At 37.4% G+C, this 24,348-nt stretch overlaps 2 protein-coding genes across 3 annotated transcripts in view; both read left to right on the plus strand.

Moving 5' to 3' along the window:
- Nucleotides 1-1,090, plus strand: part of gdf15 (Growth differentiation factor-15) — a 2,038-nt gene extending 948 nt beyond the window's left edge. Inside the window, exon 2 of the mRNA XM_016274028.1 lies at nucleotides 284-1,090. Within this exon, the coding sequence (XP_016129514.1) occupies nucleotides 284-1,035 (752 nt within the window). The 3' untranslated portion in view covers nucleotides 1,036-1,090. The remainder of the gene's footprint in view (nucleotides 1-283) is intronic.
- Nucleotides 1,091-7,967: 6,877 nt separating this feature from the next.
- Nucleotides 7,968-22,699, plus strand: crtc1a (CREB regulated transcription coactivator 1a). 2 transcript variants are annotated; one of them, XM_016271933.1, is made up of 14 exons: nucleotides 7,968-8,152; nucleotides 9,604-9,720; nucleotides 9,811-9,948; nucleotides 10,080-10,141; nucleotides 10,443-10,537; nucleotides 10,696-10,781; nucleotides 10,863-10,906; nucleotides 11,190-11,401; nucleotides 13,807-13,955; nucleotides 14,072-14,248; nucleotides 17,691-17,795; nucleotides 19,310-19,396; nucleotides 21,348-21,528; nucleotides 21,722-22,699. In XM_016271933.1, the coding sequence occupies exons 1-14, from the start codon at nucleotides 8,027-8,029 to the stop codon at nucleotides 21,871-21,873; spliced, it is 1,731 nt and encodes a 576-aa protein (XP_016127419.1). In that variant the 5' UTR covers nucleotides 7,968-8,026; the 3' UTR covers nucleotides 21,874-22,699. The 2 variants fall into 2 exon arrangements, with proteins under 2 accessions (XP_016127419.1, XP_016127426.1); XM_016271940.1 differs by lacking the exon at nucleotides 17,691-17,795.
- The last annotated feature ends 1,649 nt before the right edge of the window (nucleotides 22,700-24,348 follow it).

Here is a 24,348-nt window from a genome sequence, read left to right on the forward strand (position 1 = left end):
ATATATATATATATATGTGTGTGTGTATATATATATATATATATATATATATATATATATATATACACATACTATACTATATATACATATGTATATATATATATATATATAGTATATATTATATTGTATGTGTATTATATATTATTATTTTGTAATAATATTATATAATATATAATATTATATAATTATGTAATATATCATATGATATACTAATTGTCACATATATGTTACTTATCGGGTTTACATTGTCTAATTTAAGTTTTTCGTTATTATTTTTTAACAGTACAGCTTCTGAATTCTTCTGTGGATTCCCGGCAGCAGTGGTTCAGAGCTGCTTTCTACAAAAACTCACGCATTAAAACTGGAGTCAACCTTAAACATGCAAGGCTGCAAATTAAGAGACCACACACGGACAAAATTGCACCAGGCCAGCCGTGGCTCTCAAAAGATGTTGTGGTTAGAATGCATAAACCTCCTGGTTTTCATACAGAGACCGTATTTCACGCGGGGGACATGAGCTCTCGGGATGTTACGTTGGATTTGACAGTTACGCTTAAGAAGTGGCTTAAGGACACCAGTGCTGAGCTTTTAGTTGTTGAAATTGGCCTCCTTAAAAAACAAGAAGTGAGTACACAATCCACACCTCAGCTTGTTTTACAACTTGACCAAGCAGTGAGGAGAAGAAACAAGAGAGCTCTGTCTACTAGAGAGGAAAGCGTTGAGGATGAAGGTCACTGCAGGCGAAAGTCATTAAATGTTTCCTTCAAAGACATCGGCTGGTCAGACTGGGTTATTGCTCCCTCGGGCTACACTATGCACTACTGTGATGGTTCCTGCCCACATAATTATAAACCTGCCAGTATGCATACGCAGGTGAAGTCTCGTCTGCATCTCTTGTCCAAGGGAACGACACCCGGGCCTTGCTGCGTACCAGCTGCATATGAGCCAATGGTTCTCATGCACTATGACAGCCGTGGAAAGTTGAAGCTCACGCCTTTCAACGATTTGATAGTTAGTAAATGCCACTGTGCATGAACAGCACTGGCACTGGCACTGGTTATCCACTGAACTCAAAAGAGAAGATGAAAAGGAGGCAAAATATCTAGCTGATAAAATGCAAATCAATGTTCTCACGCTCATCTGGTTACATTCCTTTGGTTTATAAAATAGTTTGATTTCTTAAGGCAACCAGATGCCTGCATTTCTGCATAACACTGACATGTTGAATGGGTACTGTATTTCCATATGATTGACTTACTGTAATATCAAGTTATTTATTGTAATTTATTTGAAATGTTTTTGTACTCGTTTGTTGCTGTGTTGTGAATGAATCAAGATACACCTAGACAAGCAAAGACTGAATTGTATGCCTTTGACAGAGACATTTCTGGCGGTTTCACGGTGCCATATCAAACCGCCTGCTTGTCTAATGTTCCACTTGTTTCATTTAGTTGTGGAAGTGGAAAAGACATTCTCAGCTAATTTGTAGCTAATCGCTGAGAGAGGAGATCTTTCAGTAAAAGTTTCAGTGAGTCACAGTGACAAAAAAATCATAAGACACAGTCAAGATGGATAATTATTACCACCCTCTAATTAATATGAAAGCTTGAAGAACAAGCTTTGCATGTGAAAACATGAGCATAATCCTTATGAAATAAGAGGCGTGTGACATTAACTGCACATAACTACCGTTCAAAAGTTTGTGGTTGGAAAGATTTTTGCAATGTCTTTGAAAGACTCTTGTGTTCACCAAGCCTGCATTTATTTGATCAAAATACAATAAAACAGCAATATTATAAAACACAATTAAATTTAAAGTAATGTTTTCAATTTAAATATATTTTAAAATATAATTAATAATATATACACGTCTTCAGTGTCACATGATCCTTCAGAAATCAGTCTAGTATGCTAATTTGCTGCTCAGGAAATATTTCTTATTAATATCAATGTTGTGCAAACAGTTGTGCTGTTTAATATTTTTGTGAAAAACGTGGAAACTTGTAAAACTTGAAACTATGGAAACTATGATTTTTTTTTTTATTTTTTATTACTTTTTTTCAAAAGAACAGCATTTATTTGAAATAGAACACTTTTGATCAATTTAGTATGCCCTTGCTAAATAAAAGTAATAATTTATATATAAAAAAAAACTTTACTTACCACAAACTTTTGAACAATAATGTACAGAAATTGATCAAATTCATTAATTCAGGAAGCAAATATATTTTTTAACATTAAAATGTGTGAATGTCCCCCCCATCCTTGCTGAAAAGTCCAGCATATGACCCAGCATTATTGGTCCACCGAACCAGTACAAACCAGTCTGTAGATCATGGAAGGTTCACGCTGGTCTAAACTGGTCTTTTCAGCAGAAACTCCTGTTAAACTGTGATCAATGAGGTCATGATTATGTTATGCTGTCTCACAGTGTGTTCAGTCAATAAACTACATTGGCTCATGTAATGTTTGTGAGGGCATTTGAATCGCTATTTCTCTGGCAAAATATTTCACCTTTGGAAAATAAAGACTTGTTCTTTTTTCATATCATGCCAGTACAAATGACTACTGAACATTTGGGGGATTAATACTGGACAGCAAAACATTTCAGACTTTCAAGCATCAGGCATGATGTAAACATCCTCAGAGATTTCAGCCTGATCTGGATGGAAGAGGGCAGGATCATTGCTGTAGATTGCATCATCTGGATCACACTGCAGGTATGCCTGATGGTCTCTAAATGGGGGGTAAAAGTGAAATTCAGTTCTTGGAAACTCAAATCCTTATAACAAGTTGAATTGCAAAATTTGCACCAATATATAACCCAATAAATATTGCTGCAAAATAAAAACTCCTTTCATGTTACTCTCTCTGACTGTTATTGCCACACATTCAGTATGTCACTGTGATCTTGCAAAACAGATAGCAAATAAAACTTTGCAGGAAATTCCATTTCTACTGTAAAGACTTATCGCAGCCTTCTCATCACCCGGTTTCTAATGATCTACAATAGTGCAGTGGCTTACAGACGCTTACAGATTTGACTTTTGTACTTTACCTGTGTGTGACCTCACTCTGTACAGCACTCTGAAATTCGTGCAGATTGGACTGTCCACTATGAAAGTTCTCATAGATTGGGCTCTGGGGTGCGGGCTGAAGTCCTCCGGCGTATCCACTGTACGGAGACTCCCTGGAATGGCCATCGTGGCTCTTATCTTGGCTCTTAAGTTTGTTAGATAACTCAATATCCACTGATTTTCTGTGTCGAAACCAGAAAAACACTGCTATCCCCACCAGCAGCAAAGCCACAAAGAATATAGGCAAACCAACAGCAAGTCCAAGTAAGGAGTTTTTCTCAGGCAAGAAACCCTCTGTAGAATGACTAAATGGGACAGATGTGCTATTTACATCCATGGTCTAAAAAAGATAGAAAATTATATTTTTACATCTATAATGAAAACATTCACATCTATGTATTTCACAAGAGAAAGTGATACATTTTTAGTACTGTTATGTACACTGAAATTCATCAAATTAACATTGAAATAATTATTTGTACTTATGTAACTCAAATGAATCTTTCATAATGGAAATAGCCTTACCATATCGTGTAGGTGAAACTGTATCACCTATGTCTGTATCACGGTAGCGGACAGAAATGGTCAAGCTGCCATTTGCTGTTTCTTTTTGCAGAAAGAGCCTGAAAGTTCCTCTTTCACTGCAGTAGTCATGCAGCCTGGAAATTCACAGCCCCACAAATCATTCTTCCTGTTGTCTTCCTATAAACAGTTATACATCTGCTCTGAAAATGAGATTTGTGGGTTTATGTTCATAGGAGCTTGATATGCAAATAATGGCTGATCATAACCTCTCAAACTTTACCAGTAATTCATAAATGATGGCATATATATTAGCCTATTGTCATCCACCATTGCTCACAAAGCCTTCAAAAATAAAAAGTTTAAATCATGTTAAAAGCAAATACAATGCATGCTGGCCCAAGTGTATCACTAACAGAAACCCACTAACTGTGACAATTTAGAATATACAGAAATGAAAGCAGATTTACCAGACCAAGATTTGCTGAATTTTTTTTTTTTTTGAAAGTAGCTCAGATGCTGTGGGTAATGCTGACAGACATTTGAACATCCTCTATGAAAAGGAGGAACTTAGTTTATGCTAACATTGCAAGACAAGCACAATAAGGCTTGTTTTTCTCATAGGTTTTTGCTGGGACTTATATACATTTATACATTGTGGCTTCAAAAAGAGGGCAAAACAATGTCAGAATAAAGATCAAGTTATGGTCAATGTCCTTATCTTTTGAGTTTATAACACCCCCTGGTGTTAAAAATTGTGCATTTGCCCTAAAACTCGCATATGTTTGTATGATCCTTCATTTTTGTTAGTGGACAAACGTGAGAATGAAATAGGGTCATTATGTTTGGAAATAACTACATCATTCTTGATTAAAAAAAACTAAAACAAAAAAACAACAACACTGTTTAGTCACTAGGTGTGTCAATTTGAGGCCCGTTCTCCTTCTTGATAATGTTGACCAGCATCAACAGCTGGAAAACCCCTAACTCCAATCCAATTTACATCCATGATCTGGGGAAAATAATTCCGGTTTCATTGGAAATAGCTTTTTAATGATGTTGTGTTAGCAGGTCAAACAAAACAGACAGCTTTGTTTGACTACTTTGCCTAAACTAGTAGACAAAACTTTGAAAACAGGATTTTCCAGTGTTAGCTTTGCTCTAGACAGATAAACAGAGGCAAAATGGGGTTTTAACTGTAGCCTATCAGTTAGTCTGAGAAAACAAAAGCTCTGTCTTCAGGTCGCAAAGATTTCCCTTCTTTGTATCTGTTTTCATTTTCAGGACTGTGATGCATAAAGATTGCTTATAAAAAAATATTTAATCAAGAATCGTGAATGATAGACTGTCTGACATGAAACACTGCATACTGAAGTAAAATGATGGCTGCAAATAATGCTACAAAACACTGACATCCACTGCACATATTGCACAACATCTCAGTGATATCTTGGTGTTATCTCAACTATACACAACTTCTCTTTCTCTATTAAAAATTCCCCAGCTGCTGTAAAACACTTCCTTTTTACATGCAACATGCTTGCTGTGGTTCTGTTTAACAGCGTTTTACAAAAGAGTTCAAAGAGTTTAATTTCATATCAATCAAATTGACTGCAAGAAACTACATTTATTTATTATTATTAATTAAATTTTTTTTTTTTTACAAAAACAACAAATACTTTGACCAAGCATGCATAATACACTGATATCATGACATGTCTGAGTGGACCTGACATCTAACAACATCAGTGCAGACAGGAAGTTTGCAATATTTTCCTCACTACACTCTAAAAAGATAGCAGATTGGGGTTCTTTGGCTTGCAACTATAACAGAACCCTTTTTGGTGCTAAATAGAACCCATTTATAAAGGTCATGCTTTGAAATTGCTATAGAAAACATTAATAGTATTATAAGATTTACATTTAGTCATTTAGCAGACACTTTTATCGAAAGCGACTTACAAATGAGGACAATAGAAGTAATCAAAACCAACAAAAAAGCAACAATATGTAAGTGCAAATGACAAGTCTTGGTTAGCCTAAAAATGTTTTTTTTATTGGTCTTATGAAGTATTCTAATTTGTTGAGATAGTGAATTGGTGGGTTTTTGTTAAATGTGAGCCAAAATCATCACAATTAAAAGAACCAAAGACGTAAACTACTTCAGTCTGTGTGCATTGAATTTATTTAATACACGAGTTTCACAATTTGAGTTGAATTACTGAAATAAATGAACTTTTCCACGACATTCTAATTTATTGAGATGCACCTGTATTATTATACACACACATAAAACACACACACACACACACACACACACACACACACAAAGAAAATCAAGTAGATAGAATAGAAAAAATAGAAAGCAAGTGTTTTTTTTTATTAAAAAAAGATTAATAGATAAAGTAGAATTAAAATAGAATAGAAAGAGCTAGAGTTAGAGGGTCAAATAAAGTTGGAACAGATGTGTTTTTAGTCGTTTCTTGAAGATGGCTAAGGACTCAGCTGCTCGGACTAAGTTGGGCAGGTTATTCCACCAGGAGGAACAGTTAATGAAAAAGTCAGTGAAAGTGGTTTTGTGCCTCTTTGAGATGGCACAATAATGCGTTGTTCACTTGCAGAACGCAAGCTTAGAGGGCACATAACTGTGAAGTAATTAATTTAGGTAAAGACTGCAGAGCCAGTGGTGGTTTTGTCGGCTGGAACAGATGTGTTTTTAGTCGTTTCTTGAAGATGGCTAAGGACTCAGCTGCTCGGACTAAGTTGGGCAGGTTATTCCACCAGGAGGAACAGTTAATGAAAAAGTCAGTGAAAGTGGTTTTGTGCCTCTTTGAGATGGCACAATAATGCGTTGTTCACTTGCAGAACGCAAGCTTAGAGGGCACATAACTGTGAAGTAATTAATTTAGGTAAAGACTGCAGAGCCAGTGGTGGTTTTGTCGGCAAACATTAATGCCTTGAATTTTATGCGAGCAGCTACTGGTAGCCAGTGCAAATTGATGAACAGAGGTGTGACGTGCTTTCTTTTCGGCTCATTAAAAGAATAAGAGCTTGAACAAGGAGTTGTGTTGCATGTTCTGAAAGAAAGGGCCTGATCTTCCTAATGTTGTATAAAGCAAATCTGCAGGACAGTTTTAGCAATGTGGTCTGAGAAATTCAGCTTATCATCAATCACAACTCCAAGGTGTTTAGCTGTTTTTGAAGGAGTTATGGTTGATGAGCCTAACTGGATGGTGAAATTTCGATAAAGTGATGGGTTTTGTTGAAACCACATGCAGTTCTGTCTTAGCCAGGTTGAGTTGAAGGTGATGGTCCTTCATCCAGCAAGAAATTTCTGTTAGACATGCTGAGATGTGAGCACCTATCGTCGGATCATCAGGATTGAATGAGAGGTAGAGTTGAGTGTCATCAGCATAGCAGTGATATGAAAAGCCATGTTTCTGAATGACAGAACCTAGTGATGCCATGTAGACAGAGAAGAGAAGTGGTCCAAGAACTGAGCCCTGAGGCACCCCAGTAGCTAGATGTAGCGACTTGGACACCTCACCTCTCCAAGATACCTTGAAGGACCTATCTGAGAGGTAAGACTCAAACCACTGGCATGTGGTTCCTGAGATGCCATTTTCCAATATAGGGTTGACAGGAGAATCTGGTGGTTCACCGTATAAAAAAGCAGCCGACAGATCCAGCAAGATAAGTATAGAAGATTTGGATGCCGCTCTTGCCAGTCTTATGGCTTCAACAACTGAGAGCAAGGCAGTCTAGGTCGAATGTCCACTTCTAAAGCCAGATTGGTTGCTGTCCAGGTATTGTATTACTGATTATAATAGTATTATAAAGATAGTAGTTTATTTTCATTAATACTATTTATTAATATTGTTTATAACTCTTCTGCCTGCAGGTCTTACAGTATATCTTGTATGAATGAATGAATGAATGAATGAATGAATTTTATTTGTTATTAACTTGGGAAATAGCCAAAATTATGGATTAACTGAATGCATTAATAAATGATAACCAACGTTGAACATGAATAAATACATCAGTAACTGTGATATGTTAATAAAAACTCGACTTTAAATGTTTTTTTAAAATTTTATGACATTTTAAGACATAATGCCTACTGTATTGTATAAAAGTCACGCTTTTGCAATATTTTGATTGATTTGTTATATCGGTTCTGTAAATAGGGTACCACTAGGCCTGTTTGACAACAGACACACTTTTCCTAATATTTCTTCCTCAATTTTCCGTATCGTAGAATCGAAAGAATCATAATCGCTAATTCCTGCTCTTTTCTAATCTTCATTCGATCTCATAATCCTCGCGCACGCCCCAGATGTGTGTGTTCACTACGCCCACGCGCCAGGACGCGCGCACGCAGCAGCGTTTTATTGAAGCAGAGCGGAGCCCAAGAGGAGCGAAACATGGCGACCTCGAATAATCCGCGAAAATTCAGCGAAAAGATCGCGTTACACAACCAGAAGCAAGCGGAAGAGACAGCCGCGTTCGAGGAGGTGATGAAAGACCTGAGCATTACTCGCGCGGCGCGTGTAAGTGTGACTGTTTTCTCTCTTCTGACAGCGTTGATCAGCAGAGCTGCGGGGCAGGATTTGTGTTGATACGACACGCACTGTAGCCGCCTGTCTGGACGTAAACAATAACAAACGCCCCTCTCCAGTGCGCCTTTATCTTTAGCGTTGATTTATAGATCGCCTTCCAATGGACGCCATTGAGATATTTGATAATAAACAGACGGTCACGACGAGGCCTTATAAAAGTTGCCGTGCTCACAGCTGCAGTGGAGGAGTGTGAATGCATGTATGTTTGACAGCCACATTACAGTCTCTCGCCATTATAGCTGACTGCAATCAATGCCGTATCCAGTGCGTTTTAGCATCTAAATATTCATTTCACGTGTCATTCGTTCGCGGAGGCTTAAATCTGAATGTTGCAAGCACTGAATACACAACAATGTATTTGCTCAGTTCAGCATAATTGCTCAGCGCATTTATGCCCAAAATAAGGACTCCAGCAAACTATGATGGCAAGGTTGTGATTATACAGGCAGTGCTCAACAACCATCCCAATCAAGATCCAGGCTAAATACTGCTTGTTTCAGAGCTCACGATTTTCTTTTCTTTACTGTTTATTTTTTCAGTGTGTTATTTTACAACGTTGGAGCTTGATATCAATCATTATGCTGTATTCCTCATTTTTAAGTCCCACTGGACAAAAGTGTTTGCTAAATTAATACATGCTTTTTTCAGTGAATTGCATTTCTTAGTTTGAATCTTCCATTTCTACCATTATATACAATCTGTGGGATATTCATGATAACATATGCCTACCTAGTATGGTTTATTAATGCATCTATAATATATAAGGCATCAGGTTGTTAAATCCAAATTCCAACTACTTTGATTTTTTGGTTATTTTCTTAAATTGGTACTGATTATATAGCCACTTATCCTTGTATGTTTTTGACATCAGATGTAACTGGAGAGAGAGCCATAATAATAAAAAGTAGCTAAAATATATTGGGCAGTTTGTTTAGGACTTTTATTTGGAAGATTTTTTTACACCTATTCCTTGCTGTTCATACCAAGGACGATAACAATAACGTTTTAATAATACTAGTTCTAATTCTATGAAAATAGTGAAGTCCAAATGACAGCTATAACGATAACAACACAGAAGAACATATTTTTTGTAATCACATTTTTTTTCAAGCTGTTGAACAAGATTGACAGCTAATAAGAATCCACATGACTTTGAAGAGTTTGAGCATTTAAAGCGTAAGCTGGCATAATTGCGCACACACTTATAATAAATAGAATATTATCATGCTTTGGTGTGGATGCTAATATAGTTATCATTGTTACAAGATTTCCCTTCTTGTGTCCTTACTTAATGACACAATGCTGATTTATAATCAGAAGCCCCTTTGGGTAATTTTACTTATATATTGTCTCACAGTTTTTGGTTGTTTTCTTTCTTGCAGTTACAATTACAGAAGACTCAGTATTTACAGCTCGGTCAGAACCGAGGACAGTACTATGGCGGCTCTTTGCCAAATGTCAATCAGATCGGAAACACCACCATTGACCTTACCTTTCAGGTGAGGAGCACTTTGACAGGTGAAATTAAGAATGCATATGTGGAATGCAAGCTGTGTACTGACATCTTCATGTTTGTTGGTTTTCATCAGACTCCTTTTCAGAATTCGGGATTTGACACAAGCAGAACAACTCGTCACCATGGGCTGGTGGACAGGGTCTACCGGGACAGGAATCGCATCACGTCGCCACACCGCAGACCTCTCTCTGTGGACAAACATGGCCGTCAAATATCCTTGATGAGTATACCCATGAATGCAGCCAGATGTTTTGGTCTGTGTGGGCTACGAAAGCATATTTGTTTCATATGTCTGCCATTAACTTATTCTGACATTATGAAGTCCTTAATGTTGAATCTCACATTGATAGCTGTCCGTATGCCTCTGTGTATCTGTCACCCCCATCTGATACCAGCTGGAGGAGGTGAGAGTTTATACTCACACAGTCTGCTTGCATGTGCTGAAGACTGTGCATATGTGCAGGAGTAGTAGCTGTTAAAATTGCATGTCAGTAATTATGCTTCATAGCTAACGTTTACTAATGTTTACATAATGTTTTCTAAGATGTCTTGCTAAGTTGTAGTTTGCCTATTTAATGTAAGTAACTATCTAAAATTTCATTATATCCTTTTGCCACTCTTGTCCTTTTGTGGTACAATATAAACTTTTCATTTAAGTTAGGGGAGACCTTTGCCTTCTTTAATTTCTTTGTGCTTGTTTTGTAGGACCAACTCAGACTCTGCCCTGCATCAGAGCACTTTGAACCCAAACCCACAAGATGCATTTGCAGGAGGGTCTCAAGATTTGCAGCCAAAACAAGGTTAATAAAATGTTTATTTTTAGGTTAATTAAATGTTAGTTTGATTTGATTTATGATCTATTAAATGTTCTCATCAATAAAGTTAAATGTTGCAGTGAACTCTCAAATTTTTCCTACACCTGTTTCAGTGTATGATTTCATCCCTCTCTATGTACTAGTTCTTCTTCTCACGATGCCAGGAACAGGGGAATCTGAAAGTGACATGGACAGAGAAGGTCAAAAGCAGATATGGGATCACAAAAAGGTACATTTAGAAGAATTTGATTTCTTTCATATGAATTTTGTGGAATCTATTATAAATAAAGTATTTATCGTTTTTTCATAGACTACTTCACCAAGGCCCAAGTCAAACAAAATACCAGGAATAAAGTAAGTGTGGTTTCATTGGATTTTCTTAATGACAATGATAGTGTAAAGTAGAGGGTAGGTGAATGGAAGGACCAAGCAGCACTTATCACTTGGAGATTGAAGAGTCAAGGTCATTTGAGCAAACAATTATCAATTTATTATCCCAACCCAACAGCCACGCAGTCATATCTACTCCTTTATAACAGCCTTGTTTTATCACATTATAATCGGTACAATGGCCTCATTCTGTTGACATATCTATTTATCCCAGTTCCTTCTAACGTCCCTCATGTCATTTCCGCAGCATATTTCCATCTCCAGATCAGGAAATGATTGCATCTCTAATCCCAGTGGCACACAACACGGGCGGCTCTCTGCCAGACCTGACCAACATCCAGATTCCCCCTCCTCTCACCACACCCCTGGACCCTGATGACTCCTCTTCCTCTCTCAGTGCCTCCAACAGCACTGGCAACCTGGCCAACACTCACATGGGCCTCACGTCTGTCAGCCAAGGTGATTCTCACAAGCATATGCATTAGGGCAGTGGCTCTCAGTCCTTTTAGGGCCTTTCGCACCGCTTTAGTTCCAGAACTAAATGTACAGTACTAAAGTACTGGGACGATTTTGCGCAAACTATTTCCCAGTACCATTTAAAGGGTTTCATCGTAAGCCGGTCGACAGCGACGTCATTTGTGCACGGCGTTCCACAACGGAAACAAAGAAGAACAATGTTAACAACAGGAGGATGGAGGACGTTTTGTTCCTTCGAATTCCAACTGGATTTCCTCCGTTACGTAAATGTTCAAAAGTGCCTGCACTTCAGCGTCTGTCCATCTATCGCTGTTCTCCATACTTGCGAAATAAGTTGACACTATGTTTACATAACGTTTTAAATCATGGAGGGTGAGGGCGTTTTCGTACGCGTTTGGCCAATCAGTGTCTACTTACGTCACGGGTAGTACCAGTTGTGCTGGTTAGACCCTGCTCCGGAGTAGGAGCTAATTTGGTTCTCGAAAAAGGCAGTCCGGTACTAAAATCGCACCCTGTTCTGGTGGTGCGAAAACGCCAAAAAGTGAGTAGTTCCACAATTAGTTCTGGTACTATGAAAAGGTTCCCGCGGTGCGAAAGGCCCTATTGACTCCAAGGCCCCCATGTAGGTTAACAGGTTTCCACTGGTACATCTGCTGATGACAAGTTTTGAAAACTAACTAAAATAATTATCATTTTAATTTAAATTTAAAATAATTCTAATTTATATGATTCAGAATTTGTAAAAGCTGAATGTTTTTCAGGGACTTTCTGAACAACTGTCTGAAAATCCGACTTTTTTAACCTATGAATTTACATGACTTTTCTACTTTCAAGTTCATATTTATTTCTTTAACACATTTAAAACAACATTGGTTGACCAAAGTGCTGTAGTGTACATAATACCTGAACACAATAAAAAGATGGGTTTTTAGCATTGGTTTGAACTCAGACACCATTGGAGCAGCTCTAATAGGTAATGGTGTAAGCAATCTAGTGGGATTGTGAATAAGGATTATGTTTGAGAGGTATTTGGGGGCTAAATTTTTAAGGTCTTTATAAACAAATAGCATATTTTGTTAAATCAATGCGGTATTGAACCGGTTGCCAATGCAAAGAGTGTAAGATGGGCGTAATATTATTCAGTTTATTGCCCATAAGCAAACAAGCAGCCACATTTTGGACCATTTGAAGATGGGAAATGGAAGAAGAGACGAGCAACCCATAAAACAATTAATTACAATAATGAAGCCATGATGAGATAAAAGCATGGATAACAATTTCAAAGCCTTTTCTACATAAGAAAGGTTTGACTTTGGCTAGGGATGAAGGTGATAAAAGCTTGAGCTAACAATAGCATTAATTTGCTACTTTTAAAATAAAATGTTTGTAATTTACTGGAGAAAGGTAGTTTTAAAAATGAATATTACTTTTCTGCACAGTAAAATAATTTAGTGCTTGGCATAACTAGAAAAATGTATGTTGTTTATAAAAAAATACCCACAGTGTTTTAAGATTTTATTACTTTACATGTTATATTGAAATCACAATTTTAAAATTAGGCTATCTCACATATCCAGGTTTTTCTAGACTGTGGAAATTCGGTTTCTTCAAAGAAAAAAAATACACTTATTGAGAGGGTGAATTAATCTTGATTTATCTCAGATATCTTGTTGCTTTAGCTTAATTTAATGCTTGTTTGTGTTAATTAAATTTATTTTAAGTTATCTTGAGGCCCCCTTTGAAATTCGCTGAGGCCTCGTCTCTCTGAGAACCACTGTTTTAAGATATGTATTTGTGTGTAAAGATGTCCAGTGCTGTTACTGTCATAACACTCTGATTATGAATGTTAACTTTGGACATTTGTGGGCAAGATAAGCCCAAATATTGTATTATATATGTATTAGATGCCACTTTATTCTCTCTCTGGTTAAAACAATCTAATAACTCTTGTCTGCTAGCCTCTAACTTTTCATCAAATTTGATATCATCTTATCTAAATGGATTTTCACACTCATTTAAAATCATTAGTAGCTATTTATTCAACATCTGGGAAGGGTTGCACCAGCCATTCCTAAGTTCTTACATAAATGGGAAAGTCCACATTAGTAAGGCTTGGTAAGTAACTACTAGCTGGATGGTAACTAACTCTGTACTGAATTCTGTTGTTAGTAGGTTGTACAATTTTTATGGTTGATTTTATTTGACATGCACAATATGGACCGAAGCACACAGAGACATGCTGTTTAGGTGGGGCTTGTGTTGTAGAGCTGCTAACAAAATCATTTAATAACATTATATTCTTTCGCTTAAGTTGTAAATGAGTGTGAATGAATGTCAACATTATCATGTATGTCTAAAGGATTGAGGTCTGTCATTATTCTCATCAGGTGTGACATCAGCCCAGCCCACAGCGACAGTGAGCGTTCAGCGCCGCCATGAGAATGTAGTTCCTCTGATCCTCAACACAGACTCCCAGCAGCACCCGAGTCTTCAGCAGCTGTCGCCCACCCTCTCTCCTCCGCTCTCTCTCGCACAGGTAACACTGCTCTCATTACTCCAAGTGTTGAGCTGGTGTTACAGAAGGAACATTAGATGTTAATCTAATCACTCAGATGCTAATAAAGCATCTCAATCTGGATCTGTGTTGAATAGGCGGTGACGATAGACGCCATGATGCTGGAGCAGCAGTTGGCTCAGTATGCATTCTTCAGTCAGCCGTCCACACAGACACAGGGGGTCGGTGGGTTTCCCCAGCTCCAGCAGAACACCCAGCTGCCACCTGTCTCTGGCAGCCAGACGCAAACCTCTGTGGGCATTGATATTAACACGGTAAGATCACATCTTAACACTTACCTCCATTTACGGTCTGTCAGTCAGATCATACAGGGCTCTAAATGGTTTAATTTAATTTAAAATGATAACACATACTGTACCAGTCAAATATGTGGGCATACCTACTCATTATACACACATGCAGAAAATAGCAATAATGAGTATGTAGTGGGGAAAAGAAGCTAAATCAAAATTGTTCTCAATTTTAGCATTTTTTTTTTAGAGTCAGCTCCCTTTCTCTCTGCACCTTCCGTTTTTCTCACTAGTATTTAAATTATTGGAGTTCATATGTTTGCCATGTACTTGTTGGCTGACTTTCTTCCACTGTTTTATGGGAGCCCATTTCCATCTCAGAGTAAATTAATTGTCATTATTTCTCACAACTTTATTCAACTTTATCACAACATTATTAAAAATGAAACAGGTAATTGCAAGATAAATATTCAAATGAAGTGGCAATCTCACAATATTTTTGTTTGTTCTCACAATGATTTGTTTTATTTTTAATGATGGGTAAAGAAATATGTGAGATAAAGTCACAGTTGTGAGATTTGACTTACAAAATAACACTAAATAACACTATGAAGAACAATGAAGAAAAACAACACTACCATTCAGAAGTTTGGGGTCAGTAATAAGAAATTTATTTATTTAGCAAGAATGCATTAAATTGATCAAAAGTGACTTAAGACATTTATAATGTTCCAAAAGATTTCTATTCCAAATTAAGTTCCTTTGAACTAGGGATGCTCATTTCGGTTAATTGTCCTGACCGACAACCGCTGCTCGTTATCCGAACATTAACCGTTAACTGATAAAATTAGAATTATAAATTAGTATTAAAAAAAAAATAGAATGGACAAGCATCTGTGATGTTGCATTAAAAATACAAACAAATATTTTATTTTAACGTGGAAACAGCAGCAAACAGAGCAACAGCAAAACCTGGATTCACAATCCTCAAATTATCACGCACCAGCAGCGCTTCTGAGAACAGAGAAAAATAGTGAAAGTGACGTGACATGTGGCCAAGTATGGTGACCCATACTCGGAATTAGTGCTCTGCATTTATCCCATTCTAAGTGCACACACACCGTGAACACACACCCGGAGCAGTGGGCAGCCATTTTTGCTGTGGCGCCCGGGGAGCAGTTGGGGGTTCAGTGCCTTGCTCAAGGGCACCTCAGTCTCAGAAATTGAAGGTGGAAGAGAGCGCTGTACATTCACTCCCCCCACCCACGATCCCTGCCGGTACGAGACTTGAAACCGCAATCTTCAGGTTACGAGTCCGACTCTCTAGGCCACGAAAATAGAATAAAATAATATAAATAAAACACACACTGAATCCTTTTATGCACTTTGAAGAATGGCATTACTATTTTCCTGTCAGACATTAAAATATATAGCAGGCCTACCTCAGTGTACATGTCTATTTTTTTTTAAGTAACATGTCGACATACGGATAGACTGGAGCGCTGCCTGCTAACTGCTAGACCCACAGCAAAAACACCATCAATTTGCGGGTCGGGACTTTTCATCCACTGGTCATATGTTTCTATTCATGGCATGTTTGCAGCAGCATTGAGCAATATAGCCAATCGCAGACATATCTGGTGATTTCATGAATGCAATCCACTCACCACCCAAAATGCCGGTGTTCTGTTAAGTTCTGCGGAGTTCTACGCATTCACAAATTCTCTCTTTAAACAAAGAAAGTGCAGACATGATGTAAATAAGAGTTTAATTGTGCAGTGTAAAGCTTCTTTGATTATTTTTAATAAACTTTGTGAGATTGCGATGATCTAATGTAAGATGAGTGACAGCTTTCCAGTGATTATAAAGGGTGCGCCCATTGCGCACTATAATCCATTCAGAATTTACATACATTCACTCACAGATTCACTCTCTGATAACCATTTATCCAATATTGCCACTTGCCATTGTGTTGCGTATACTACATCAGTTAACTAGGCTAAGTGAAGGTGAAGCAGGTCTGTATATGCACGCTGCACGTGTCGACATGCTCCCGGGAGTAAACAAATACTGTATGTATGGCATTATTTTTTCCTCTACCATGCAGCAAACTTAAAAATATTTGTCAAAACAAAAAGTTTAAACTGTTTAACTAATAGTATTATTCAGTTAAAAAATTCTTACTTTCGGTTAGCGGTTAAACAGTCAATATGAGCATCCCTACTTTGAACTTTGTTTGTTTATTAAAATCCTGAAAAAAAAATCTATCATGGTTTTCCACAAAAATATCAAGTAGCACAACTTTTTACAACATTGATAATGGTAAGAATTGTTTCTTGAGCAGTAAATCAGCATATTACAATGATTTCTGAAGGATCATGTGACCCTGAAGACTGAAGTAATGGCTTTTGAACTCTGCCATTACAGGAATAAATGGTGTTTTAAAATATATTTAAATAGAAAACAGCTATTTGTATGGAAGCCCATTTCCGCCACTGAATAAAAAATAAAAAAGGTTATTGCGAATTTTTATCTCACAATTCTGACTTTTTTTCTCAGAATTGCGTGATATAAACTCACAATTGCATGTTGTAAAGTCAGAATTGTGAGTTTATATTACGCAATTCTGACTTTATTTCTCAGAATTGCGAGTTTATATCTCACAATTATGATTTTTTTTACAAGCAATTCTGAGAACAAAAGTCTGAATTGTGAGATAAAAAGTCGCAATTACCTTTTTAAATTTATTATTCAGTGGTGGAAACGGGCTTCCATATATTTGTAATATTATTTAATATAAATAAAATATTTTTTAATAAAAATATAAATTGTAATATTTCACGATATTACAATTTTTACAGAATTTTTGATCAAATAAATGCAGCCTTGGTGAGTATAAGAGACTTCTTTCTGAAACATTGAAAATTCTTACCGACTCCAATCTTTTGAATGGTAGTGTATGTAGATGAACTTTTTAATATCTGTCAAATTATTTTAGCAAATGGCTGCAATATAACAAAGAGTGAAAAATGTAAGAGGGTCTGAATACTTTCCGTACCCACTGTATATGAACACTGGACAGGCATTTAGATCAAACATATTAAAATCATAAGAAACACATTTCAAACACGTCCAGACATTTGACTGGTCGAGTAAGTAATGAAATTTAACAAGCTGTGTTCCTTCTTTCTCAGTTCTCAGCTTGTTGTTTTTAACACCTCCTCAGTCTTGACAGAATGAAGAAATCGGAATATCATACTACCAAGTAAAGACGGGAAAAAATATATATTTCCATTTATAAAGAATCAGTGGTCTTATAATAACAAGGTCCTAGTAAAAATGTCCTGGCTGCAGAGTTTACATGACAAGAGACATTGTAAATTGTTGAGAGCCACAGGCCACATACCCTGAGTCAGAGGTCCCCTACAGGGGCTCTGCTGGTCTAACTTGGTGTTGTCCCATATAGGCTGCTTCCCTCCAGCAGTACCGCTGTAGGGTGGGGTCTTCGGCCAATCAGTCTCCAACCTCTCCGGTCTCCAATCAAGGCTTCTCTCCGGGGGGCTCGCCTCAAGTAAGGGCGAATCCAGCAGCCGCTGCTTCCTCCTGTAGTTTGTTTTATTTGGAGCCGATCTGGAGCCTGTCCCTTTAGCTGCTCTGTGTGTCCAAGTCCAGTCGTGTCTCCCAGTTTCTCTGATCCCGGCTGCTTTGCTGTTTGTCTGAGCACCACTTACACATTCTTTGTATCATGCTGACTAGCGATATATGCCAATTGTAATGTACGCCATACTTAAAGTGCCATTGCTGTTATGCATCCATAACAAAACAATCAAAATTGATGGTTGCATCAGTATGACAAAAATTATTGTCTTGAAAATTTTTAATTATTGTATTGTAAATGCTTTGAACCCTGAAATAATTACAGATTTGAGGAGTAATATTTCAAAATTAGACTTCTGTGTAGAAAAACAAACAAACAAATATTCAATACGATCTACCAGCCAGTTATATATATATATATTAAAAAAAAGAACGCTGCATCAGCCAAAAGCCTAGAAGAGAATTCATAGAAGAGACATTTTTCAGAATGCAGACCTCTCCTTGTGTTTGTGAAAAAAGAAAGAAAATGTTGTAGAAATACAGTATTTCATTAAAATGTAAAATGTACAAGTAAATTACTTTATAGATCAATAATGGCTCTGCAATCTAAACAACATAAATTTAGTAAATTAATATTGTACTATATGCATGTAATTACATGACATACTAAACTGCAACATTGAATTTTATACAGTATGTATCAGAGGATCTCTGCTCTGTCTTTATCCAATAATGGACCTGATAAAGGTTAGAAATTCTAGTTGATATTATCAGACAGAATTATATAGTCTTATTTTTTTAGTCACTTTGCCTGTAGCCAGGAGTGTCCAATCCTTCTCATGGAAGGTCAATGTCCAGCAGAGTTTAGCTCCAACACACTTGGCTGGAAGTTTCTAATGAGTCTGAAGACATTGATTAGCTGATTCAGATGTGTTTCATTAGGTTTGGAGCTAAATTTAGCAGGACAGTGGCCCTCTAGGAACAGGTTTAGACACCCCTGTCTTTGGGCAGAGTTCACTGACTGCTGCAATGGATGCCACAGTCTGTGTGTGTCATTTTCTTTTAACATAAAAAAATCACAGATTTTTGCTTTGTAAGGATTCTGTTAGAATCCAGATGGAAAGTTTTAGAGTGGGAATAATGGTGTGCAACTCCTTCCTCTTGGTCTCTAAAAGCCATTTTGTGTTGTTTATTTTGTTTTTATATTTAGGCTTTGTTCATCTGTTGCTTTAACAAGGTGTTACATTTCTGTAGAGTACACTTGCAACATATTTTTGTGTTTGAATGAGCCAAAATGTCTTCATGTCAAACATGGTGATGCAGAATTAATGTTGTCATCTTGCATCATGAATTGTGACGCAGAACTTTTTCGTGGATTTAGATCCTCTCCTGGGCTAAATGTGTTGTTTTAGGGCCTTGGTGAGTGATTTGTAGTGATTATCTTGAGCCTCTTCGTGGATGGTTATTTGTAATGTGTTCTTGTTTTAGCACTCATCCATTCTCGGAAGTGTCTTTGGTGATGCCTTTTACGACCAGCAGCTGTCCCCTCGGCAGACCATCGCTTTGTCTCAGCAGGTGAGCTCATTATGCCTGTGATATAAATTATTAGAATTGTACCTTAACTGCTTTAGCCCATCTGGAAGATTTCAAGCCGCTGGTCACATAAATATAAAATTGTAGTGCATTTCTATGTTCATATATATTTATACAGTGCTGCTTGAAAGTTTGTGAACCCTTTAGAATTTCCTATATTTCTGCATAAATATGACTCAAAATTTCACACAAGTCCTGAAAGCAGACAAAGAGAACCCAAACAAACAAACGAGACAAAAATATTTTCTTTGCAATTTATTTATTGAGAAAAATTATCCAGTGTTACATATCTGTGAGTGGCAAAAGTATGTGAATCTTTGCTTTCAGTATCTGGTGTGACCCCCTTTTGCAGCAATAACTGCAAGTAACATTTCTTGTAACTGCTGATCAGTCCTTCACAACGGCTTGTAGGAATTTTAGCCCATTCCTCAGTACAGAACCACTTCAACTCTGTGAAGTTGATGGGTTTCCTCCTATGAACTGCTTGCTTTGGGTCCTTCCACAAAATTTCAATTGGATTAAGGTCCGGAATTTGACTCAGTCATTCCAAAACATTAACTTTGTTCTTCTTTAACCATCCTTTGGTAGAACGACTTGTGTGCTTGGGGCCGTTGTCTTGCTGCATGACCCACTTTCTCTTGTGATTCAGTTCTCGGACAAATGTCCTGACATTTTCCTTCAGAATTTGCTGGTATAATTCAGAATTCATTGTTCCATAAATGATGGCACGCCATCCTGGACCAGATGCAGCAAAACAGGCCCAAACCACGATACTACCACCACCATGTTTCACAGATGGGATAAGGTTCTTATGCTGGAATGCAGTGTTTTCTTTCTCCACACATAACGCTGCTCATCTCATCCATCCACAAAACTTTTCTCCAGTATTCCTCTGGCTTGTCCACATGATCTTTAGCAAACTGCAGATGGGCAGCAATGTTCTTTTTGGAGAGCAGGGGCTTTCTTCTTGTGACTCTGCCATGGACACCATGGTTGTTCAGTGTTCTCCTGATGATGGGCTCATAAACATTAACATTAGCCAATGTGAGAAAGGCCTTTAGTTGCTTAAAGTAGCCTGCAGTCCTTTGAAACCTAGTGGACTTTTACACGTCTTGCTTTTAAAGTGTTCTTAGTTTGTGGAGCATTCCTTGGGAGGGTAACAGTGGTCTTGATTTTCCTCCATTTGTACACAATCTTTCTGACTGTGGATTGGTGGAGTCCAAACGATTTAGAGATGGCTTTGTAACCTTTTCTAGCCTTATGAGCAACAGCAACTCTTTTTCTGAGGTCCTCCGAGATCTCATTTGTTCATGCCATGATACACTTTCTACAAACATGATCAGACTTTGATAGATCCCTGTTCTTTAAATAAAACAGGGCACACACTGACACCTGATAGTAATTTCACTGATTGAAAACAACTGACAAACAGATGGACTCTAATTTCACCTTCAAATTAACTAGAGATTCACATACTTTTGCCACTCACAGATATGTAATATTGTGTCATTTTCCGGAATAAATAAATGACAAAGAACATATTTTTGTCTCACTTGTTTGTTTGGGTTCTCTTTGTCAACTTTCAGGACTTCTGTGAAATTTTGATTGTTTTGTGTCATATTTATGCAGAAATATTGAAAATTCTAAAGGGTTCAGTGGGTTCACAAACTTTCAAGCGGCACTGTATATATATATATATATAAGAATGAACCCGTCTATAAACAATTCATTCCTTGCTTACATGTACAAACCACTAGAGGGCAGCTGAAAGCTTTGAGATGACTGGCGAAGTGTTTTCTGTCAACTATTCTTCAATAGTGTCACAGTGGGAAAAGCACATGCTTACAACACAAAAGAGCTGCACAGGGGCATATATTTGATTGTCTCCATCAACCTTTACTTTATTGTCATTGAATTTGTTTTGATTCTTTAGCTGGAGCAGTTTAACATGATTGAGAATCCCATCAGCTCAAACAGTCTGTACACTGAGGGATCCACTCTGAACTACTCTCAAGCTGCGATGCTAAACCTCACCGGGAGCCACGGCAGCCTGCAGGACGCGCAGCAGCTAGGCTACAGCAGCCATGGGAACATCCCCAACATCATTCTCACAGGTATTGCATCTGCCCGGTTACATATTGCATAATATTGCATGTACCTTTGCTGCACGTGTGTGCTGACGATGATGCAGTGAAGCCAGGCATCAAAGAGGTCCCTCTAAAGGTTTAGCATATTATATTACCCATCTATTAGTTGCAGGAGAGTCTCCCCTGAGCCTATACAAAGAGTTGTCCAACTCTCTGACAGGTGACGTGAGCTTTGACGCAGATTCCCAGTTCCCTCTGGATGAGCTGAAAATCGATCCGCTGACGCTGGACGGCCTGCACATGCTCAACGATCCAGACATGGTTCTGGCCGACCCTGCAACAGAAGATGCTTTCCGGATGGACAGGCTGTAAATCTTTAGGTATACCATGTTCATTTTTCCTTCTTTGAGATGGGTGTTTAAATGGGAGAGAAGCAGCATGTCTGGGGGACACTTTGACCCTGTTTCTCAAAGCCCATCCTCTGGGAAGAGATTGCTGAGAATGCTGCCACAGCATGCTAGGGGAAAAATGGGAAAGCAGTGCTGCCACATCTAACGAATCAACCTTTTGAGCAAGCAGCCCATCGTTTCTTAGGATAATACACTCGCACCTCAGCAATTGTGGTTCCTTTAGCTCTATAGAGAGAATGTGACACTACATAAGAGCCCTGTTAACATTCAAACATGTGTTCTTCCATTTCATTTCCTCCTTCTGATGCCTGCCATACATGCCTGTTGCTTTCCTTTTTCTTTAAATACAAATATTTAGTTATGCACTTTTATACATGCATGTGCCACCAAAAACATTGTTTATGATCCGTTTTTAATTTATTTTCCTATACAAATATTTCTTGCTTGTAACAAGAACATTAATGGTTTAAAAGGAGTGTTAATCCTCCCCATTTTAAGGGCAGCTTTCATGCACCTGCAACACGTCAACACTAATGTACTTCAGTACAGTCTGAACATATGATTGTAATGTTTTATAGATGTCTAGTTTTGTCACGTCGTTCTCAGATAGTGGTACAGTGCTAATGTGGCTCAAGATGATCAAATTCATCTAGCTGAAAAGTGTTCAACTGGAAATCGTAATATCAAAAAACACATTTACACGTTTAATGGGATTATTCATGCAAAAAATGAAAGTTCCGTTATCATTTGCTCACCCTCGTGTTGTTTCAAGTCTGTATGACTTTTATTTGTGGAAAAAAATATTTTTGCCCATACATTGAAAGTCAGTGGAGTCCAAAGCAAACCATTTGGACCCCATTGACTTTCATTGTTTTGGAAAACACTTTTTTTTTGTCACACACAAAAAAAAGAGACCCATACAGGTTTGGAACGACAAGAGAGTGAGTCAATGTTGACATAACTTTTCATTTTTGGGTGAACTATCCCATTAAAATGTGTAGTATATGCACACAAACAATGTAAAAGGCAGTAGCTAGTGAACAACTGCCTTGCAATTTGTTATGCATTAGGAAACCTTTTCATGCCAGTAATGTGGTGTTTTAAATCAACAGACTTGTATATTAAATGTACAGTATGTAGTGTTACAGTATGGCCTATAATCTCAGCCATGGTAACTGGTACAGTCAAAATGATGCTACAAACTTTACTTGTTAGTTCCTCGGTTTACTCTGAAAGAAACACGAAGACAGTATGTGATCATGATGATCGTTTGCATATATGTATCAGAACTATTCACTGTGATAACCAGATTCTGCCTTACGCTGAAGACGCAGTTTTTGTCCGTTTTGTTCTCCATAGCTGAAGGTGTTTTCTGGTACTGTTGCTGTAACTCACAAGGTTGTCCCGGCACACAGTTCTCATTCGTCTACTGGTGGCTTTGTGATATCATATGCCCAAACGGGGAGGTTTACTACTCTTTTTAAATCCTGTCACTTTCATCTTTTTCTCATATTTCTCAGACTTTTATACTCTTACCACTTTTGTAAGTGTGAGAATTTTGTTTACAATTTGAAAACATTAATATGATCTTAATGTTTAAATTATTGAAATGCTGAATATATATATATATATATATATATATATATATAATATTTTAAGACATTTTGTTATGTAAAATTTCTCTACGTACAAGGGGATAATCGGATTTGGATTAATATCTATGCAAAGCATAATCAAACATACTAATCACAAAAATACTAAAGAAAAGGCTCAAACAGACGTACGGCTTTTACAGCATCTGTGGGTTCTGAGTCTGTGCAGCTGAAATGTACTTGTTACATGGATTGCTTTGTCTGTTGTCAGCAAAAAGGAAAAAAACAGAAGCAGTTAATGCATGAAAACCGTTTCGATTCTCCATAAGGGATTCTTCTTGTAAGGGATCTGATTGCACCGTTTAAATTTCCTGTATAAAAAAGCATGACCTACATGTGCTTTGTCTCTGACAAACTGTTTTCATGAGGATCATGCTTCATGTGTTCAAAATGTACAATAATTGACAAGAAGGATGTGTCGGGTAATCAGTTACTGTTATATTCTTTTACTTGACTGCCTCATTGAAAAGAACAGCGTTGCTGAAACCAGAATGTATTTCATCATTTTTATGTAGGACCAAACATATTACTGAAACTAGCATTATTTTTGTTACTGTGACGTTTGTGTACCTTTCCACGTGTTTAATAGTTGCCCTCTGCTTTTCTCCATTTCATTTGCAAGAGGCTGCAATTGTACAGAAACTCATAGCTATTGAACTGTGAGCGTTTTTTAATGTTTTATTTTGCATGTCTGACCATCACAAGTATTGGTGATTGATAAGCTGTGCACTTTTATATATGATATTTTATTTTATTTTATCTCTATGTATATGTGTTCTGCATTT

This window comes from Sinocyclocheilus grahami, unplaced genomic scaffold, assembly GCF_001515645.1.
Source record: "Sinocyclocheilus grahami isolate Dianchi unplaced genomic scaffold, SAMN03320097.WGS_v1.1 scaffold5.1, whole genome shotgun sequence".
Lineage (NCBI taxonomy): Eukaryota > Metazoa > Chordata > Actinopteri > Cypriniformes > Cyprinidae > Sinocyclocheilus > Sinocyclocheilus grahami.